At 28.9% G+C, this 22,421-nt stretch overlaps 2 protein-coding genes across 4 annotated transcripts; one reads left to right on the top strand and one right to left on the bottom strand.

The window, feature by feature from the left end:
* The first annotated feature begins 14,718 nt into the window (after nt 1-14,718).
* Nucleotides 14,719-18,720, top strand: LOC103502679 (protein kinase PVPK-1). 3 transcript variants are annotated; one of them, XM_008466699.3, is made up of 4 exons: nt 14,719-15,108; nt 15,561-15,625; nt 15,743-17,052; nt 17,587-18,720. In XM_008466699.3, the coding sequence occupies exons 3-4, from the start codon at nt 15,908-15,910 to the stop codon at nt 18,455-18,457; spliced, it is 2,016 nt and encodes a 671-aa protein (XP_008464921.1). In that variant the 5' UTR covers nt 14,719-15,108; nt 15,561-15,625; nt 15,743-15,907; the 3' UTR covers nt 18,458-18,720. The 3 variants fall into 3 exon arrangements, with proteins under 3 accessions (XP_008464921.1, XP_008464923.1, XP_008464922.1); XM_008466701.3 differs by having other exon boundaries at nt 14,740-15,108; nt 15,861-17,052; XM_008466700.3 differs by having other exon boundaries at nt 14,746-15,108; nt 15,748-17,052.
* Nucleotides 18,721-20,159: 1,439 nt separating this feature from the next.
* On the bottom strand, nt 20,160-22,370 carry LOC103502681 (putative pentatricopeptide repeat-containing protein At3g01580). Its single transcript, XM_008466706.3, has one exon. The coding sequence runs from the start codon at nt 22,368-22,370 to the stop codon at nt 20,241-20,243; it is 2,130 nt and encodes a 709-aa protein (XP_008464928.2). The 3' UTR covers nt 20,160-20,240.
* Between the last annotated feature and the right edge of the window lie 51 nt (nt 22,371-22,421).

Here is a 22,421-nt window from a genome sequence, read left to right as displayed (position 1 = left end):
TAGGTGGTTGGAGTTTCATTTTAAAATCTATAAATCTATATGTACTGTGATTTATGAAATCATAGACTTATTAAACATTAAATTACAATTTCTTAGATCAACCTACCTATAAAAATATATTTAAAGCCAAAATACAAAAGGTGATTTTGGCATTTTGTTCTTAGCCACTCAACCTTTTTCCCTCCAAATAGTTTATGACAACAAAAATTAGAAGATAATTAAATGCCAAAATTATGGTTCATAATTATCTAATAAATTCAGTGTTTTAAATATTTGTGTACTTTTCATTTTTTAGTATCAAATAAAAGGTTCAGTAAAACAAAATCGTACTCAATTTTTTACTATTTAGTTCTAAGTGTTTTAAATTTTATATTTTAGTAATTTTGTTTCAAGAAACGTAAATAACTTACCAATTTTTTCTATATTTGAAAAACCTTCAAAAACAATTAACTATAAATTAGAATCTATTTTTAATGGATTTAAAGTTGTTCTTAAAACCACAAAAATAAAAAGTCTACGATATCTTATAATTAATTTATAAAATTACTTTATGTTTAATTATTTTTCTTTACACAATAATTCTAAAAGCATAAAATAGAATTAAAATTGTCAAACTACAAAAATGATTTAATTTTCAAATATATACTTAGTCTTCTATAAATAAGATTAATAGATAGAATCTCAAATTCAAATTTTATGGTATTGGGTAGATATTTTCAACCGTAATTATTCAAGTTTGTGTAAAATATAGAAAAAGGTATAAAAAGACGAGCTTACCCTTGGGACGTGGGCCCCGTGAAAGAAATAATAAATAAAACGAGGAAAAGGAGAGGGGAAAATATTTATTAGGGCGTCATTAAAAAAAATAGGGTTAATAGAATTGAAGGAGTAGATAATAATATTTATATTTATATTTATATTTATATTTATTAGTTACGGTGAATTGCGCCGTATGAGATTACAGCCGTCCACGTGCTTGGTGGCTCAGTTCACGTGCGAGCATGTGAATTCCCGCCAAGGAGTTAATGATTAGTTATTAATTTTAATTACTTTCCGTTTCTTCCATCCCCATGTGATTAACATTAATTTGTGATTTAAAACAAAAGAGAGAGATTACATGTTAAAGGAAACAAATAAATATTAAGTTTGTTTTTGAAAATGGTATTTTGTTAGTTGGACTAATGTTCTCTCTCCTTATTATTTACTATACATTTTTAATTTCCTTGCTTCATTTCCACTGCATTTTACGTACTAAATTTAACCAAATATATGTCCTCTTATATTTCATTTTTATTCTAAGAGATTGGGATATCTTCCATTAGACAGAACATTGATATAGAAGATTGCGAATAGGAATTATCTTTATTAACTAAACGAGGAACGGAGATTTCATTTACGATTTTGTCTCCGTCTTGCCTCATTCTAATGGAATATCTATATATATATATATAAATTTACATTACGTGACTATGATTTATTTCAAATTAGTTTCCTCTAATTTTAATATTATTCCACTTTAATATATTGTTTAATAGACAGTTTGGATAAAGATTATTTATAACTATAATAATTACCTCTTGCTACATAAAATACTATTTAAAAAATTTCAATTAATTACGGTAAAACACTATTTCAAAATCTACTATAATATTTAATACTAGTTTCTACACTTTTTACTATTTGACATTCATCATTTTTTTATTATTTGGTACAGTGTTTACTATTTTCTTATCAAACTATTAATCCATACACCAAACATATATTTTTATAATCGAAATTAAAATATTTTAAACGTCAAACAAAACACAAACTATTCTGATCAAATTATAATAACGTATGATTATAATAACTCATTTCTCACTCTAAACAACCGCTAATTGTTACGATCATAAATGTTGTAATATTTAGATTTAAAAAGTTAAGCTTAACTATAACATATAAATTTATATATTTATTAAAATAATGAAATTATATATTTACATATAAAATATTATTGTTTTAATTTATTATGAAATTTTATAGTGTTTTTTTATAAACAAAATTGTATGGAAAAGAACCCATTTTATAAGCTTCCATCACGGATCTTTTGAACTATCTCTAAGCTTTCTTGTAAATCATTCAAGCTAATTTTAATCTCTGTCACGAGTCCAACCAATCTACTCATGTTCCTATGCAAATACCATATTTGATCCTTCGTTGGATGTTAGTCCCTCCGAACTTAATTAGTCATCTAAAATCTTTATCTATGTCAATCAAGCTTCTATCTCCAAGATCCTAAGTACCTACGGATCATGATAAAATCTAACCATAATTACAACTTGTATAAGTTCAGTGTCAAATATAAATATATAATAATGGGATAAAATTGAAAAGTAAAGAAGAAAAATACAACACCAACTTGCAAGATTCACATAGATTATAATTTATTGTTATTTAAGATTCTAAATGATTTATTTTGGTAGTGAAAATTATAGTTTAAATGTCAACTATAATGATATAATAATTTTTAAAAAGAATATTAGAAAGTATATATTGGTTAAAATAGACCTTTAGTCTATATACTTTTGATTTTATGATCATTAAAAATAGACCTTAGTCTCTATGTACTTTTGATTTTATCATACTTAATGCTTTTAGCTTGTGACTATTTTTAATCATTAAGCCCTTTTTCTTTTTCTTTTTCTATATGTCCTCCTGTTAAAGTCAAGTCTTAGCTTTTTATTAACATCAATATCTTGAAATTAGTCAAATGATGTATTAAGTAACCTTTTGTATAGGTCAAAGTTTTCCAATATTCACTCTCATTTTAATTAATTATAATATTATGCTGTTAAAACAAAATCTTTAAATGCACCCAATATATGCATAAATTGTATGAACAAATTAACTTGATACAAATCTTAATGATTCTATGAGAAAATCATGTTTTTTTTTTATCTTAATTTTATTTTTTAGGTAGATATTTGCATTTTTAGTCAAATTAAATAAATTTAAAATATATTTTACAATATATATATATATTTTTTTTTAATTTTTCTATAATTTTCGTTCAAATTTTGAAAACATCTTTAAAAGAGTCGTTTGGTAACGAAACAAAATTTTGGTGAAATTAGTGTTTGTAAACTTATCTTTTAATATATATATATATATATATATATATATATATATATATATATATATATATATATATATATATATATATATATATATATATATATATATATATATATATATATATATATATGGTCTTAAAAACGCTTAGGTTATTTTATATAGGATTCGATATTAACAAAAAAAAAATTGTTCCACAAGATTGAATAATCCTTACTTTTAAAAAATGTTTATGGATAAAATAGTTATAACAATTTAAAAGACAGAAAAATAAATAATCAAAGTGAACTTGACTCAATAGTATCGACACGGCCTCCGTTTTTAAAGGTCAATGCTTCACTCTATAGGTGTACTTAAAAGCGTTGTTTTGTACTGTCTTTTTAGTTCTAAGAATGTATTTTTTTTTTCTAACAAGTCTTGGGTAGTTCCCTTTTCTACCTAAAATCTAAGCCTTTTTTATATGGAAAATATCCATTTTTAAATATTATATTTTAGGTTCATTTGGTAATTATCTTATTTTTTATTTTTGAAAATTAAGTTTTTTTATGACCTTCACTGACTCTCATTTTTTTCTCAAAAATAATAGTTCAATTCTTAAGGTAAATTAAAAAATATATATATTTGTTCGGAAGCTACTTTTTAAATTTTTAAAAAATAACTTTATTTTAAAAAACATCGATAAATAAAAATAAATAACAAACAAAGAAAAGAAAATTAATATAGAATGATTGTTTATAGAATGGTTTTTTTCAAAACAAAAAATGAAAGGCCAAATTGTTACGAAGCTAGACCTAAATTAGATGGTATGGTTTTTCTTCTTTTCAAATTAAACATATGAACATTACTTCCACGTCTAAATTTCTCTCTATTATCTACTTTCACTAATGACTTAAAAGAAACCAAGTCATTTTTTTAGAACAAAAAAATTGACTTTAAAAAATTATTTTTGTTTGTAAAATTTGGCTAAAAATTCAACCATTGTACTTCACGAATAGACCGATCGTTATAAAAGATGTAGATGAAATAAACCTAACTTAAAAAGATAAAAATTTTAAAAACTAAAAGATTATCAAACGAACTTTAATTTTCCATTCATGATTTTTAAAAACTGTACTTGTTTTTGTTACAAGTTATATTTGATGTATAACCTCCATATCTATCTACTTGAATTCTCAATTAAATTTATATAAAAACTGAAGTGGTTATTAAATAGAAATATAATATTTAGTTTTGAAAACATGAGTTTGATGATATAATAATTGTTGATGTGAGAAATGAAATTACTTTTGCATATAGTTGAAACCAATAATGCTACATATTCAATAATTAAGAAGCAACGACAATAATGGTGGTAAAAATTTGATGCAAATTTAAAAGTTATTGAATTATTTGTTTCCTTTTTTATACTATTTTAAGAATTATTGTTGCTGTTGTTTCATTATATTATTGTTTCTTTTTTGTTAAGCCATAAACCTTTATTTATATGAATCTGCCAAGAAAATTTGTAAAATGTGTAATGTGACAATATTTATTATTTTCTCTCAAGAACTTACGAGTGCATTAAATGTTAGGTCACATAATTAAACATGTCCAAAGTCCATACAATTGCTCAATATTTAATTTATATTTGGACTTCGAGAAGTATAGACATTTTGGTCACTCGTATATACGTACATGTCCGTTGAGTTATGTTGACTTTAAATATTTGATATTTTTATAATCATACATTTTTTTAGTAATAAGTGATATACGTTTTAAAACAATGGTAAATTTGTAATTAGTGATGAGCTTGAAAAAAAGTTTTAACGTCAAAATTGGAAATGAGATTTTTAGAATATGGACTAAGTCATCGTAATATGTGAAGCTAATGTCAAGGAAAAGATAAAAAATATATATTTATGATCTTATTTTGGTTTTTGCTTTTATCTTCCTAGGTAAAAATCCAACCAAAACAATAATAATAATTGTTGTCAAAATGAACGTAGCTCAATTTGTATTCTAGTTTGTATTAACCATTAAAAAGTCTATAGTTTGAATCTCTTTAATCCCTTTATAATAATAATAATTGTAATAATAAATCATTTTAAGATTGAACAATTAACTATATTTTAGATCTGTAAGTCAATTGAAATATACTCAATCTGATGGATTGAAAATATTTATAGTTTAAAAAATATGAAATTGAATCAAATTATTTCTTAAAATATAATTTCATCAAGGCCAAAAGAATATAATTTCATTAAATTATATAGATGTGACGTGAGAATGACGATTTTAATGATTGTAAAGTGAATTTATTAAAAAGTGTAAGATTTTAAAATAGAAAAAAAAATAAAAAGTAGCATTTTTTAAATCAACTATTTACAAAATATAGCAAAATTGATCGAAATTTCAATAACATATTAATTTCCTTTTTTATACTTTTAAGTAGTTATAATATTTTTCTATAAGGTAATTCTTCATCCTTTCTAAATATATAATTTAAATTGTGATCACAAACAATGTTAGATCCAACCATATTTCTTTATTTAAAAGAAAAAAAAACCAAACCCTTTCTAAAATAAGAATTAAATATAATAAAGCAAAGCTTATTGAAAAAGAGAAAAAAGGAAAAGGAAAAAGAAAAATGATAAGTCCTTTATATTTTTCAACACACACATGGTTATGTTCTTTTAAAACAAATAAGTTATGTGTACTTTTCCATTGGTTTGGTCACCAATTCAAGCAATTAATTAATAATCATCAACATATATATAATTAAATTCACTATAAAGCCTATATAATTTAATGGGTCCATTCAACCACTTTTTAGTTTAGGTTATAGACTTTTACGTCAATTTGTGAGTTTGGGTTATGAAAGTGAATAGTAACATGTTTGTCAAATGGTATAAATTTTTTTAAATAAAATTTTGTCGTGTATTTAAAAAGAAATAGTTATATGTTAATTTTAAGCGTTCCAACGTCAATTATTATTTTAAAAAGTGATGTTTTGATCCTTCATTAACTAAAGAAAGTAACATTTTTTTTTCAAAAACCATTTGACTATAAAAAAAAAAAAAATACGATAGTCTTATTTGTTTAGTAAGAGTTACTTGTCAATTTCAATGCAAAGTGTATATATTCTTTTATTTAAATTTGATTGAGAGATAAAAAAATAATTAATTACTTAAAAAAGTCCACATAGGGGTCTTAAATAAAAACAATAAGTAAATTACTATTTACCTTACGTAGAAAAATTACTAAAAGACAAAAATTCATTACACATAATACTAAAATAATTGTATTGGGATTAACTAAAAATCGGGCATGTGTCCCAAATTAAATTTAAAGACAAATTCAACAATTCTAATGATATCACATGTTTTTATTATGACAATAGGATAAAATTATTTAATTGAGCCAAAAAATAAGCTTAATTTAGCCCAAAATTAAATATGACTCAAATCCATATGATTGAATCCAGGCGTATGGTCCATGGATCAGACCATACCCAAGTCTATAAAAGCCCACCAAGAAACTCTATAGATAGAGGAGTTCTCTTCAGTTGTGGGATGAGAAATTTTTTACTTCAGAAGACCTAGAGAGAATTCTCCCAAAACTCTCCAACTACTGAAGTCGACCACCCTTGAAGATTGAAGAGAAGATAGAAGCTTTCCTCCAAGGCTCCAACTTCAAGAACATCACGTGCTTCGCTTCCTCAAATCAAGTGTAAGCATCCAGCCGAGAGAGAATCATAGGATTAAATTCTATCAAACCACATTGTATTAAATCAATATGAATACAACATCAACACAAGTTCAACTCCACGAACCAAATTTCTCCGAAAATCTCGTGTGAACAAATTGGCATGTCCAGTGGGACATCTCTACCTCTCATCTTTCTCTCATCATCCAAATCTACAAGAAAATCAATGACATCAAATAAGGCTGCATCCAAATCTTTTGCTGCAAGTGACTCTTACACTGGACTTATCACCCAAAGTCACTTAAAGAAGATGCAAGAACAAGAATAAGGTTCTGTCCTCAAGAAGAAAAGTTTGGAACAACTGATAGAATCTCCTAAAGGCGGAATCATCATCAGAGAGAATCCTTTGTTCAAAAACTCTATGTCTGCTTCTAATCTATCAGACAAAGAATCACACCTTGAAGTAGTGTCTATCATGATGGAAAATGTGGCAGTTGAGGCAACCATGGCAGAGATGGAAAGGAAAATAAATTTCCTAATGAAAGTTGTTGAGGAGCGAGATCATGAAATCGCCACCTTGAAAGATTAAATGAAGGCTTGTGAAACTGCTGAGTTGAGCAAAACTCCTACTGTCAAAGCTAATGATAAAGGAAAAGTTGTGTTGCAGGAAAATCTGATGCAACAATCCATCTCTATCGCCTCCCTGTTAGTCCAACAGTTGTAAGATATGATCATAAGTTCCATAAGAGCTCAGTATGGAGGACCACAAAAAACTTCTTTCATGTACTTCAAGCTGTACACCAAAAGAATTAATGACTTACAAATGCCTGTTGGGTACCAACCTCCAAAGTTTCAACAATTCGACGAAAAGGGCAATCCAAAGCAACACATTGCTCACTTTGTTGAAACATGCAAAAACGCAGGATCAAGAGAATACCAACTAGTCAGACAGTTCGATCGAAGCTTAAAAGGAAATGCTTTCGAGTGGTATACTGATCTAGAACCAAAAGTAATTGACAGTTTGGAACAGCTAGAAACAGAGTTTCTTAACCGCTTTTATAACACTAGGCGTGTTGTCAACATGATGGAGTTGACGAACACCAAACAGCGAAAGGGAGAGCCAGTCATCGACTACATAAACCGATGGAGAACTCTAAGTTTGGATTGCAAAGACAAGCTCACAAAACTGTCTGCAGCGGAGATGTGCACCCAAGGTATGCACTGGAAACTTCTCTATATTTTACAGGGAATAAAACCTCGCACGTTTGAAGAATTGACAACTCGCTCTCATGATATGAAGCGGAGTATCGCCAACAGAGAAGCAAAATATTTCTTGATTCAAAGAACGAGGAGTGACAAGAATGAAATCAATGATAATAAAAAAAATACAAATAGTGTCCTAAAGGAGTCTATGGTTGTTCAAGAGACTCCATTGAAATCTTTCTCTAAGAGAAAAGAAACAAAGTATGAAAGAAATCATGATGGCGATAAAAAGCGACGCCCAACTCTTAGAGAAAGACAGAAAAAAATTTATCTCTTTCCTGACTCTGAGGTTGCAGACATGTTGGAGCAATTGATAGAGAAACAACTTATTCAGTTGCCAGAATGTAAATGACTAGAGCAAGCAAGAAAAGTAAATGATCCTAACTACTACAAGTATCATCGGGTCATTAGTTACCCTATTAAAAAGTGCTTCGTGTTGAAGGAGCTAATTCTAAAGTTGGCTCGTGAAAATAAGAGTGAGCTCGATATTGATGAAGTAGCTCAAACGAATCATGTTGCAGTCAAGATGACTTCAAAAGTTCTGCCATCAATGTTGCTTTATGATCAAAGGGAAAGTTTGATTCAATTTGGGACTTTTAAACCTATACCGTTCGATTCCTATAAAAGATCATAACAACGAACTCTCAAAACAAAGAAGAGCCTATTGAGGATGATGACAAAGAATGGATAATCGTGGTTTGTCAAAAAAGGAGAAACAAATTTCATTCAAATGAAGTCGCACTTCCATAAAAAAACATTCAAAAGGAAACATCTCTCATAAAAATAAGGGAAAAAGAAACAAGAAGATGTCGAAGCCTAAGCCTATCAAAGGAAAAGATGAGGATTGAAGCTCATTTGAAGATACAAGTTTTCTTCCAAGGCTCCAACTTCAAGAACATCATGTGCTTCGCTTCCTCAAATCAAGCATAAGCATCCAGGCGAGAGAGACTTAGAGAATCAAATTTTAGAGATTAAACCACATCGCATCAAATCAATATGAATACAATATCAACACAAGTTCAACTCCACGAACCAAATTTCTCCAAAAATCTCGTATGAACACTAACCTCATATGTTAATTTTAGTATAATTATCCTTAAATTAGGACATAAAATATAATTTAATTGGACTTTACTTTATATACAAGTTTCAAATCTCGTAGGGAAGAAAACAGACTTGACTTTCATGTGACAACAACGATAAAAGATGATCTACAAAACAAATAAAAATGATTTTCATGCTAAAGGCCAAAGATGGAAATCTAGAATGGGATTAAAAAAATTGAAGTTTAAGTTCAAGAACTATGATCGAGTTCTAATTTAAGTTACCTCATATGTAACGTATTTTTAGAGAGAATGATTTAAAGATTACATTTTTCTTTTGATGTTAGGGATGAGATCGATCTTTCTTTTTTTATATCGATTTTTTTAATCTTATATAAGTTATGGTTTGATAGTTAAAACACTTAGACTTGTTTGATTTCGAGTTCACTATACCTTGTTAATTATATTTCCCTTAATTTATTTGGTTGATTTTTGGCTTATTTACCCTCGTTAAATTTGACCTACAACAACAACAAAGTTAAATTACAAGTTAATTTGATCCACATAATAAGAGAAAATTAGAAGGGATGATTGCAAATATAACAATTAGATTCAAAATAATTAAGTATCTATATAACAACAATTCAAAAATTTTGTAAATATAGCAAAATCTGTCAAAATCTATTAGTGATAGCAGTAATAGAAGTCTTTCATTGATAGACCATGTTGCAAATATTGGCCTATAACGGATAGATTTTGCTATATTTGTAATTTTTTAAAAATGTTGTTACATACTTAATTATTATTCTTAAAATTGCCACTAATAATAATTTTATCCAAATTAATAGTTTTGAAAGTTGTAATTTAATTGATGTGATTTTTGATTAAATCTAATAATAGTCCTTCTAGTTTGTTTAAATTTTCATTAATAGAAACTAAAATCTAATAATAATTTCATCAAACAATATATTAACTAAAATTTAAATTAGGACTAAATTATAATTTCCTTTCAACCCCTAGTAATTATAACAAAATTAGTACATGATCCATTAATTAGGGTTGAGCCTACTAATTAGGTAAATCTTAAAAATTCGACTTGTTTTGCAATTTAAGTTAAATAGGCTCTAGCAACATTTTCTATATTTTTTAAAAAATCGCCTTTTTCAAAAAAAAATTAAATTTATTAACACTATATTTATACAATCGTTTTGAAACATAATAAGATGAACAAAATTACTAATATAGCAAATTTTACACTCTATCATCAATAAACCGAGATAAACTAATTATATTGCAATAAATCAAATAGTTAATAATTATAACCCTAAACTATTTTGTTTTATTTGTCAATATTCATTTTACCAGTTTTGTCATTTAAAACTTCTTTCAATATCAACAACTATATATATATATACACACACTGTTTTACTCTACTTTTTTTAAAATGTTTTAAAAATGAAGGTAAATTACAAAGCATTAAAAAGTTTTTGAAACTCGACCTTGTTCCCAAATTTTAGAAGTAAATTAAAAAGAGGGTGAAAAAGGTGATTAAAAAATTTGGAGCAAACATGCACGACTTTCAAGAGCATACATTCAAATTCAAAATAATTACACCTGATTTTTCTTTTCTCTCTAAAAATTAAGTTTATAAATACGAATTTCTCTTCTTCTTTTTTTTTTTTTAAGATTTTCTTAAAAATATTTGTAAGTGAAGGCTAACCTAATTGTGCATTCAAAGCAAAAGGAGGGAATTAGAGAGTTGATGAGTTATTTATCCGAGAATTATCATAGAAGGTAAAATGTTAGAAAATATTTATCAAATATAACACAATTTTCAATTCTATCGATGATAGAAACGGATAGATATAGATATAAATCTATCAATGTATATCAATTTTTGTCATTAATATGATCGAAAATTTTATAAATATTTTAGTTCATTTTGGTATTTTTGAAAACTTTCACTATCTATTACTAATTTAACGTTTACAATTATTGTATATAATTTGTAAAAAGACATTTTCATAAATAGAAAAATAATGAAACTATTTACAAAATATAACAAATTTCATCAACTCTCTGTAAGCAATTTAAATATTTTGTTATATTTTGTTTACTTTCATTTTTTTGTGCGTGATATTCATACAACAATTCTCCATTTTTAAACTTATTTATCAAAATGCATGAATTAGAACCGATACATTTTGAACCTACCTTTTTTTCTAAAAAATTGAAAACCAAAATGATAAGTTTTCCTTATTTAAAAGTTATGTATTAAGAAAAGAACCCGAAGAGAACTATTGTAAACGAAAAACTATTAAAAATACTTATAACAAAATTTCATATTCTAGCAATGGTAAAATATTGATAGATTTCTATCTGTATTTATCAATATCACAACATCGATAAACTATGTATCAGTTACAAATATGAAATTTTGCTATATTTCATAAATATATTGATTCATTTTACTATATTTTATAAATATTTTAGATTCAATTTGATATATTTAAAAATCTCAAAAAAAAAAAAAAACTAAAATATAATTTAAACAAAATTTTTATGTCACATTTCATTATTACGGCCGCAAGTGCTTTGTTTATTTATTTTCATTTAATGAGTTGACAGAGTTAGAAGTTAGCTTTGCATTGAATTATATATACATACATACATATATAGTTTGAGATTTATTAAATACTTATTATGGATAAGAGGTTATTATTATTGGGCAGCATTATTAACTCAAATTGTACATCACATAAAATAAAAAATAAAGATAAAGTTTCAAATAATTAATAATTTTGAAGGAAAAAGAAATATATAGATAAATAGATTAAAGTGAGGTGTGGCCTATTTTTGCCAGTTTGAAAATGATTGTTTTGCTCATTATTAAATAACTCAAGAGAAATTTCCACATTTGACAAACAATGCATTCATCTTAACAAAAAATAAAATAAAATAAAATAAAATAAAAATAATAAAAATCAAAGGTTATTGAAAAATCCATTTTATTCCCTAATTTTTTAAATAAAAAGCTGTTCTTTTAGTTGCTATAGTTATTCGGTCTTGGATTGTTTGACGTGTATAGATGGTGTGGTTGATACTTTAAATGTATGTATTAAGATATGTTTGGCTGTATTATTAAGCATAGCTCGACAGTTTAAGCCGTTGTTTGAAATAGTACTATTCATTTTTATTTTATATATACATATTTTTTTGAAATTTTAACATGACGTGAACAATAATTTAACCAATTTTATCGATGATATGTAAAGTTGTTTTATATGATCTATATGTAAACTTGTTTTATGCTTTAAACCAAACTTTAAAAACTTTTTTCGAAAGAAAAAATGTCCACTAAGAATTCAACCGATGTTTGTAAAAATAGTAAAAAATATATTAAAGAGATAAAAAAAAAATATGAATTGTTTTCTAAAACATAAAAAAAAAAAAAAAAAAATCAATCCTCACTCTCACATCTGGTAGTGAATAAAATAAACAATATATATATATACATATATATTAAAGTAAGAGCAATAACAAAATATTGGTAATATTTTAAATTATTCCATGTGGCCACCATAATACTAATGTAATTACTTATTGGTTTTTAAATATTTCAGCCTATGATAAAATTATTCAATTAAGGTTTCACATTTAATTTTAATAAAAATGATTAATTACCACCATCCACAATGTTCCAACATCTCAAATAATCATTTTTCAATTTTCATGGATTGTGTAACCTTTTTCAAAAATAGAATTAAGACTACTTTTGATTATGACAAAATAAATGATTTTTTTTAATATCATAAAATATTAACGTCTATCTATAATGAACGATCAATATAAACTATGTCTATTTAGTCTATATTGATCTATCAAGATAGATTGTGATATTTTGTTATATTTGTAAATATTTTCATATATTATGTTATTTAAAACAATTTTTCGTAAGATTAAGTTTTAAAATATCGATTAAAATTTAAACATAAAATATGTAAATTAAAAAGTAAATTGGTTGTTGATTCGAACCTTAGAATATTTTTCAAATAAAAAAATTATACCAATTTTTAAAATAGGTCTTAAATGTTGATAATGTATTTTCTTTCTTAAAAAATTAACAATAAAACAGACATGCATAGATATTTTATAAACTTTATTTTCAAAACAAAAACAAAAGTAAGCTCGAGTATAGCTAGTTTGATAATATATCATTGATCAACAAATTAATGATCAAAACTGCATAGTTTATCTCCACGTGTTGATTAACAAGAAATTATGTTTCCGCAATGCAAGTGACGAAAATATGAATTTTTCTTTCTTCTAAAAATTAAATTGATTTTCAAAACTTTAATGGGTTTGGTTGGTTGGAAGTAATATACTCTACCTATGAGTAGATAATCAATATTTTAAATATTGATATTGATAAACTATCTCGAAATCGATATTATGCAAATAACCATCAAAACGTGAATGTCTTACTTTTTCGTAAGAAATTTGTAAATATTGAAAACTAAAAAAAAAGATGTAAATTAGTAAATAAATGTGTCACATTTCAAAACAAATTTAAATATCTTATTATTTGATATCGAACCACATTATTATTATTATCATTATTATTATTATTATAAACAAATGGTAAAATTGACAAAATATTTTTAAAATATAGTAAAATTTCATATTCTATTGCCGATAAATATTGATAGACGTTGAGATATACTTCTATCAATCATATTAATAGACAATAATAGATAGTCTATCAATATTTATTACTGATAAAATCTAAAATTTAATATATATCTTAAATATTTTAGTTTATTTTATTGTTTATTATTATTATTATAACATTCCTTTCACCTTCGTGGAATTTATATAGAAAACATTGACATAAATTTGAAAGTATATTACTTTTTATTAGAATAAATAAATAAAAAAAAAAAACAAAACAAAAAACGACGATGAAGGAAAGAAGAGATTACTTTTAACTCATCAAAAACAAAACAAACATGACCAATTTTTTTTCTTTTTTATAATGCTAAATAGAAAATCAAATTTTTTACTCCAGCTCGATAATACAAACTCATGATATTATCTTATACCTACACTAACTAAATCTAAAGCTTTTAAAAAATTCGTTTAATCGTAAAAAAATGATTAAACGTGAAAGTTTGATTTTGAGGTTTTGATTCAAATATAGTAAAATAAATAAAAATAATTTGACATAGGACAAAGTATTATACATAATAGTAATTTATTGAAATCTATGGTGTGATAACTTGCTATATTTTAAAATATTTTTAACTAAGAATATTTACAAAATATGTCAACATTTCATATTTTATTATCATTGACATTCTACACTTCTATAAGTATTTATTAAGAAAATTTTAGATTTATATCGATATTTATGATAGAATATAAAATTTTGAATATCTGTCTACAACATTTTATAATATTTTAGTTTATTTTACCACATTCGAAAAGGTTGAAAAATATTTTTTTTGTCAAAATAAAAGAGGTGGCCATAACCAAAAAAAAAAAAAAAAAGTTCCAAGGAGTGCCCATAACAATTTCATGGGTCCAATCACTTAAAAAAAAGAAGAAGAAAGAAATAGAAAAGAAAATGATTTATTAATAAAGAAAAACAAGAGCTTAAGAACAAGAGGAAGAGATTTTCATGGAGGGAACATTTTCAGAGAGATAAAGACTGCCATTTGTAACTTTGCTTCTCAACTTTGCTTCATATTTCTTTCCTTCGCCTTTTCCCTCTCTTCTTCTTCTTCCTCTTCCTCTTCCTCCCTCCTCTTCTGCTTCTTCAATCGACGGGAAGAGAAAGAAAAAAGTTACAGAGATTTTTGTTTGCAATTATTATATTCTTCCTCTAATCTCAACTCTTTCTTTCTTGTGTTGGATCGGATCTGAAAGTGTACTTCACAGACTCGGAAATTAATCAACAAGAAACACGCAAAGTTGCTTCACTTTTCTTTCTGTGCTTGCATTTTTGGTGGGTCTCTATCGCTTTTTTTTTTTTTTTTTTTTTAGTTCTTGTACTCTTAAAAGATTTGCTTGCCGCTGCATTGTGTAGTTGTTGAGGTTCGTGGATATATTGTTTGGTGTTTTTTAGTTTTTGATTTTCATTAAAGATTTGGGGGTTATGGGTTGAGTGTTTTTTTTTTTTTTTAAAAATTTATTTTAGTTTCACTTTCAAAGAATCAAAATCAGTAGTTGAAGCTACTGGGGTTTTCGTCTTCTAAATCTCTTGGAAATCTAGCTTGTTTTTGTTGTTGTTTTTTTAAAGTGTTTTTGGCTAAATTAGATGAGGTGTTGATGCTTCTGAGGAAGAAAACTTTAAAATTATTAGACGGGGGATTAAAGAATCTGTTGCCGTTGTGTGATTACAAAGATATTTATAATTTACTTTATATGATTTTCCTTTTTTTTCTTTTGAATTTGTAGGTTTTGATATTGCTTTGATTGTGAATCAAGGTTCACTGCTTGAGTTTCGGGTCAGCTATCAACAGGTATTTTTGATTTTATTCATAATCTTGGGGATTTTCTTTGATTGCTTGGGTTGCTGGATATGGTATCTTCAATCTCTCTCATAGTTCATCTAAATCAATTTGAACTTTAACTTCCAGGACAGATAGATATTCATTTGGCGTTTTTCAAGAAAGGCATTAATAAGTGGAAGATTTTGTAATTAATGGCTTTGGAAATTACTATAATGGTTATTATCAATTGTTGCATCCCATTCAGAACACCCTAAGATCTGGCCTGAAAGTTTGCTTGAGCCGGAGCTGCTGATGGAACCACTTGTTGATGGTATGAGTTCTTTACTGAAAACTCAGAACCCGGCATCTACATCAAGGAATCTCGATTCATCTCGCCAGCCGTCTCCTAAACAATCTAGGAATGAAGCAACTTCATCAACGTCCTATGTTGTGTCTCAAAATTGTGCCAAGAAACCTCTTCGCCATCCAAATGGTTCTTCTGTAAGTAGTAAAAAACATCCTACCAATTTGAACGTGCAGAATGAAGGTTTAACTGATGTGACAAAACATACACATGTTTCCAATAAGGGGAAATCCGAGCTTGTAAACCTGACAGATAGTTCATATAAATCAACTGAAAGTTCTTTTCAGAGGAAGGTTCCTTCGGAGGGAGGTGGAGCAGAACCTCTTGTGAAGCATGTTATTGATGATTCTAAGGATTGTTGCTCAAGTGGCTCAGATGAATCTGGAAGTCAAGTATTGAACGCATCGAAAGGAGCTTCCACACAAATAATTGATCAACGAAAATCTCAACCAGCTGAAATATCTTGTCCAAGTCCTCAGAACAGCTTATACTCCACGACTTTATATGCAGAGGCCAAGCAAAGTTTCTCAAACACAGAAGTCAGTGAATGTGCAAGTAGCATTGAAAAGTCTAGCGAAAGCGTTGACATCACAAATTCTCTTGATCTTGACAAGAGTAGGAAAACAAGTGTTTACCGAGGGAGCACCGGCAGTGATATCAGTGATGAAAGCAACTCAAGTAGTTTAAGCAATGCCATGTATAAGCCTCATAAGGCAAATGATACAAGATGGGAAGCAATGCAAGTTGTGAGATCTCATGATGGGATGTTAGGACTTAACCATTTCCGATTGCTACGAAGACTGGGATGTGGCGATATCGGCAGTGTCTATCTTTCAGAGTTAACTGGTACCAAAACTTACTTTGCCATGAAGGTTATGGATAAGGCTGCTTTGGCAAGTAGGAAGAAGCTTCTGAGGGCTCAAACCGAACGTGAGATATTGCAATCTCTGGATCATCCTTTCCTGCCAACTTTGTATACACACTTTGAGACAGAAAAGTTCTCTTGTTTGGTAATGGAGTTTTGCCCTGGGGGCGACTTGCATGCTCTTAGGCAGAGACAGCCCGGCAAGTTTTTTCCAGAACATGCTGCAAGGTCTGGAATTGTTTTCTCATCCTTTAGCTCTATATTGCTTTCACTCTAATAACCAAACAGGACGTTTGATATCTCTATTAGGCTGTTCATATATGAATAAATCAAATATGAACAGCCTAATACGACTAGGTGGAAAGATTTCTCCTCAACCTTTCCGCAGATTATCATAGAACTTCAACATGAAGTCTTGATATCAGGGAGCACATATCTTTCTAATATAACTTTGACCTTCAATAACTTCTATTTCTTCTGCTCTCATCGCCCTCTTTGCTCAAATGCCCGGTGGAATAGATGTAAAGTTTTATGGTTATTTCTCTGTATTCTTTTAAGCCAAGCACCCCTTATTCATGTTACAAAACATTCCTGAAGTTTTCAACTTTTACCTTTCTGTTTGCTTATGAAATCATTCTCTTATAGCTAGCAATTTGCACATTATCGTAGACTTATGTAGACATCCGTTTTAGTTAAACGGAAAAGGGACTGTTTACTTTTGGTCACCTTGATTTTCACTTGATATGTTTTATGCTTTTTCAGATTCTATGTGGCTGAAGTTCTCCTTGCTTTGGAGTATTTGCACATGCTTGGGATAATCTACAGGGACCTAAAACCTGAAAATGTGTTAGTGAGAGACGATGGGCACATAATGCTCTCTGATTTTGACCTGTCTCTTAGATGTGCAGTCTCCCCAACACTTGTTAAATCATCGAACTCGGGTTTAGAAGCTAAAAGCTCGGGGTACTGTGTTCAGCCTGCTTGCATTGAGCCAACTTGCATAATGCAGCCAGATTGTATCCAGCCAGCATGTTTTACACCTCGCTTCCTTAGCAGACACAAGAAAGAGAAGAAGTCAAAACCAAAGAGTGAAGTATATCATCAAGTGAGCCCTCTACCGGAGCTCATTGCCGAGCCCACAAGTGCAAGATCAATGTCATTCGTTGGTACACACGAGTACCTAGCACCTGAAATCATAAAAGGTGAAGGCCATGGAAGTGCCGTGGATTGGTGGACTTTCGGGATCTTTCTTTACGAACTTTTGTTTGGTAGAACTCCATTCAAGGGGGCTGGGAACCGTGCTACTTTGTTTAATGTGGTTGGTCAGCCATTGAGATTTCCTGAGTCTCCTTCTGTGAGCTTTGCAGCAAGAGACTTAATCCGAGGTTTGCTTGTAAAAGAACCACAGCATCGTCTCGCTTATAGGCGTGGCGCTACCGAGATCAAGCAACATCCATTCTTCCAAAGCGTAAATTGGGCACTCATCCGCTGCGCCAATCCTCCTGAAGTGCCAAGAGTAGATGTCATTGATTTCTCTTCAAGAATGGAGACACCACACACACCGGCAGGCGAAAAGATGCCGGGAGTCGATGTGAAGCCTTCAGGTAATTATTTAGAGATCGACTTCTTTTGAATCTTATTGTCAGTTTGTCTTTCAACCAATCTCCCTTCTCATCTCCTCATTTGTATTGTGCTGAAATTCAATGCCTTCCTTGTTTTTTCCATTGCAATGGGGGTTGCTGAAGTCCTGTTGTGGTTTCATTTTTTTCTTTTTTTAACTATCACTTTGTAACTCTACTGTGATGTCTGGTGATGCATAATAAAACCTGTCTGAGAAAATATGAAGAAGATGCATCAAATCAAAACTGGGGAATGGAATTGTTGGATTTCCTCTTATACTGACATAATTCTTTCATTATTTTAACTTCTCTTTTTGATTTATATTTGGAACAGTCTGTTTAGACAAGGATTCTGTTGCTTTTCTTGTTGACAGCAAGGAGACAGTCTGTGTTGGTGAACAAAGTTCCATTTCTTTTGAGATAGGGAGAAAATAATAATAACAATTAGATTCAATTTCATAACAATTTTGTTTTCAACTTTTTATGCCTGGAAAGAAGTTTAACTTGCAACTAATTTAATAAACTTCAAAAAGTTGCTTTTTCATAGTAGTTTATATATGTGTGTGTGTGTGTGTGTTAAAGGTTATTAAGTATCTGCCTTTTGATATTGTGTCTATTTACTTTTTCTTTTAATTATTCTCTGAACTGTAGAGTAGTATTTTATTACTTCATGCGAGAGATTAGAGTTTTGAATCTAAAAAGATTAGATTAAATGTTTGAATTTTTCTACTTACATTTACTGTATTTGCTGTACATACCAACTTTTTGCACAAAATCATATATTTTGATGATATCAATTTTGGTTACAACGATATCAAACATTAGTATAGTTCGATTTGGTTCTAATTTTATTTAAAATTGATCAAATCTAAATGGATCATTTGTTACTTATTTTCTCGAGATTGGAGGTTGAAATCCTTTTACTCCATATTTTTAAAAAATGAATAGAAACTAAAGTCAAATATCAATTTTCTTTAAGGATTTAAAACTATGGTTTAATTACAATATCTCATATTATTAAAAATATATTTTAGCTTTTTTTTCTTTTTTTCTTTTTTGTAATCTCTATAGACAATTATGTCAACTAATAAAATGATAAGAAAAGAAGAAGAAGAAGAAGAAAAAGCAATTGAAATGTCACAATTTTAGCTGTCGGTTGTTGGGGGCTCCCTCTTTCTAATTGTATACTTTTTGCATGATGAGTTTGTATTGTAATTTTTAGGGAAAGAAAATTGCAATTTATATATTACTATATTTATTCATCCACATATTTAATATAAATAAATAATTACCTTTCAAATGAGTTAATTAATGATTGAATGCTTTCAATTTCATTACAATTATAGACCTTATAGAATAAATGGTTTCATTTTATTTATTTTACAAAATTTTGGGAGAAAGCAATTTGGAGTAAAAAATGATTTCCTTTTTCTTTTAGGTTTTGCAAACCACTAAATTAGCATCGAATAATTAGATATATGAATTTTTAAAAATGTATATTAAGCCTATAACCTAAAGTATTAAGAAAACAAACATTTAAACATTGCCACCCGTTGAAAAAGTACATATACTCTTTCTATATTTACAATATTATACAATATTATGTTAATCATTTAAAATTATTTTTAGAGTATAAACATACTATCGAAAATGATGTGACTACGATTTAGTTTATATAACTTAAACTTAAACTTTTGGATGGAAACGGTGACAATCTTGTGAGAAGAGATAGATTATATAACTTATAGTTTGGTTTCCCACTCAATTTCAAGACATCCTCCTACAAGAGAATGTTTACTATACAATTTCCACAGTGCCCTGTAAACAAGATTTTGAGTTAGAGCTATAACTTTCATCTCTCATATTAACATTCAAATTTCTAAGCAGCCTATAAATCTGGTCACATTCTGAGTGTAATCTATCATTAGCTACAAAACTATGGACCTCATTTCCTGCTTCAATTACACTTTCCCCAAACATCTTCTTCAAACGCTTCTCCTTGACCATATCCCTAAGTTTTCCCACATTGTCCCAATTCTTCTCCACAGCATAAATTTTAGATAGCAGTATATGATATCCTGCATTATTAGGATCTAACTTGAAGAGATTCTTTGCTGCAATTTCTCCCAATTCAGATTTGTGATGAATACAAGCAGCGCCTAATAGGGCACCCCAGACATGGGGCCCTGCTGGAATTGGCATTTTCTCAACAAAGTTTAGAGCCCTGTCGAGTTCTCCAGTTCGACCAAGAAGGTCGACAATGATGCTGTAATGCTCCATCATGGGTTTTATTCTGTATTTATGCAACATCATGTTGAATATATTGATCCCTTCTTCAATCAAACCAGCATGGCTACAAGCAGATAGCAATGAGAGAAATGTTACTTCATTAGGCATAACTTCTGATGTCTCTATCATTTTGTTAAACAGTTTCAAAGCTTCTCTTCCTTGTCCCTGGATTCCATAACCTGCAATGATTGCACTCCAAGTAACAATGTCTTTTACTTTCAGTTCTTCAAATACTTTCATGGCATTAACTATGTTACCACATTTTGAATACAGTTCTATGAGTGAAGCTCCGACAAAAATGTTATTAGTAAAGCCAGTTTTGATAACATAGTCATGGAGGCAAAGTGCTTGTTGAAGAATGCCCAAATCTGAACAAGAAACAAGAATTTTCACCATGGCAACAGCATCAGGTTTTATGTTGTTCAACCGCATGGTATTGAAGGTTCCCATTGACTTGAATGACATTCCATTTGTGGAATAACCACTTAGCAAGGCAGCACAAGAAACCACATCTTTTTTAGGCATTTTTTCAAAGACATAAAGGGCTTCTTCAGGTGAAAAGCACTTCATGTACATATCAATTAGTGCTGTGGAAACTGAAATGTCCAACTCCAAACCTTTCCTAGTAACAAGTTCATGGATCCTTTTTCCCTCTTCCAAGTTACATGCAACTGCACATGCTTGTAATACACCAACCGCCGTAACTGAATTGAATTTGATTTTCCTATCAATCATTTCATTGAAAAGATTTAGTGCTTCAGCTGTTAAACCATTTTGAGAATAACAAGCAATTAATGAGCTCCATGAAATTACATCTTTTGTCGGCATTCCCTCAAACAATTTGGCTGCAGCATTTACCGATCCCGTCTTCCCATATAGATTCAACAACGAGTTAGCCAAAGATAAATCATAATCTAGATTTCGTCTAATCATAAAGCCATGTATGCTACTCCCAAGCTTCGAGTCTGATAGTTGAGTGCACGCCGACGCTAAGCTGACAAGCGTGACAGGATCAGGATTTAAATGCTCGATCATCACCATTTGAGAGAAAAAATCAACTGCCTTTTCAGGGTTTCCATTCTGCTCATACCCAGTTATCATCGAAGTCCACATAACCACATCTGGTTGAGAAAATCCCAAGAAAACTTGAAATGCCTCGTCCATTTTTCCACATTTCGAATACAATTCAATCAAGGAAGCTCCAACAAACATGTCAACATCAGTTTTCTCCATTTTCTCGACAAACCCATGAACCATCTTTCCAAATTCAAGAGCTTGCAGCCCTGCACAGGCCTTCAAAACTATAGGAATGGTGTAATTATCGGGTTTCCCTTTTGTAATTCCATAAGATACCATATCATGAAAGAGATATAAAGTTTGTTTCCATTGATTTTCTTTGCAGTAGCTTCTGAGAAGAGCATTCCAGAGGTGTACTGTTTTGGTTGGCGTTTCATCAAACACCTTGTGTGCTTGCACAAGAGAAGTGTATTTTGAATGCAGGGCACTAAGTTTGGTGGCAAAGAAACTGTCATGAGTAAGGCCAAGTTTGAGCGTAAGACATTGCAATTGAGCTAGAATTTTGCTACTATTACATTTTTCAAACAACCTCACTAGTTGATCCCTGCTAGAGCTTTTCATATATGTGATTGAGAAGCTGCAGGATTAGAGAAAGACGATCACTAGTCTATT

This window comes from Cucumis melo, chromosome 4 (assembly GCF_025177605.1).
Source record: "Cucumis melo cultivar AY chromosome 4, USDA_Cmelo_AY_1.0, whole genome shotgun sequence".
Taxonomy (NCBI): domain Eukaryota; kingdom Viridiplantae; phylum Streptophyta; class Magnoliopsida; order Cucurbitales; family Cucurbitaceae; genus Cucumis; species Cucumis melo.
The sequence above is the reverse complement of the archived record's forward strand: the minus strand, read 5'-3'. Positions and strand labels throughout refer to the sequence as shown.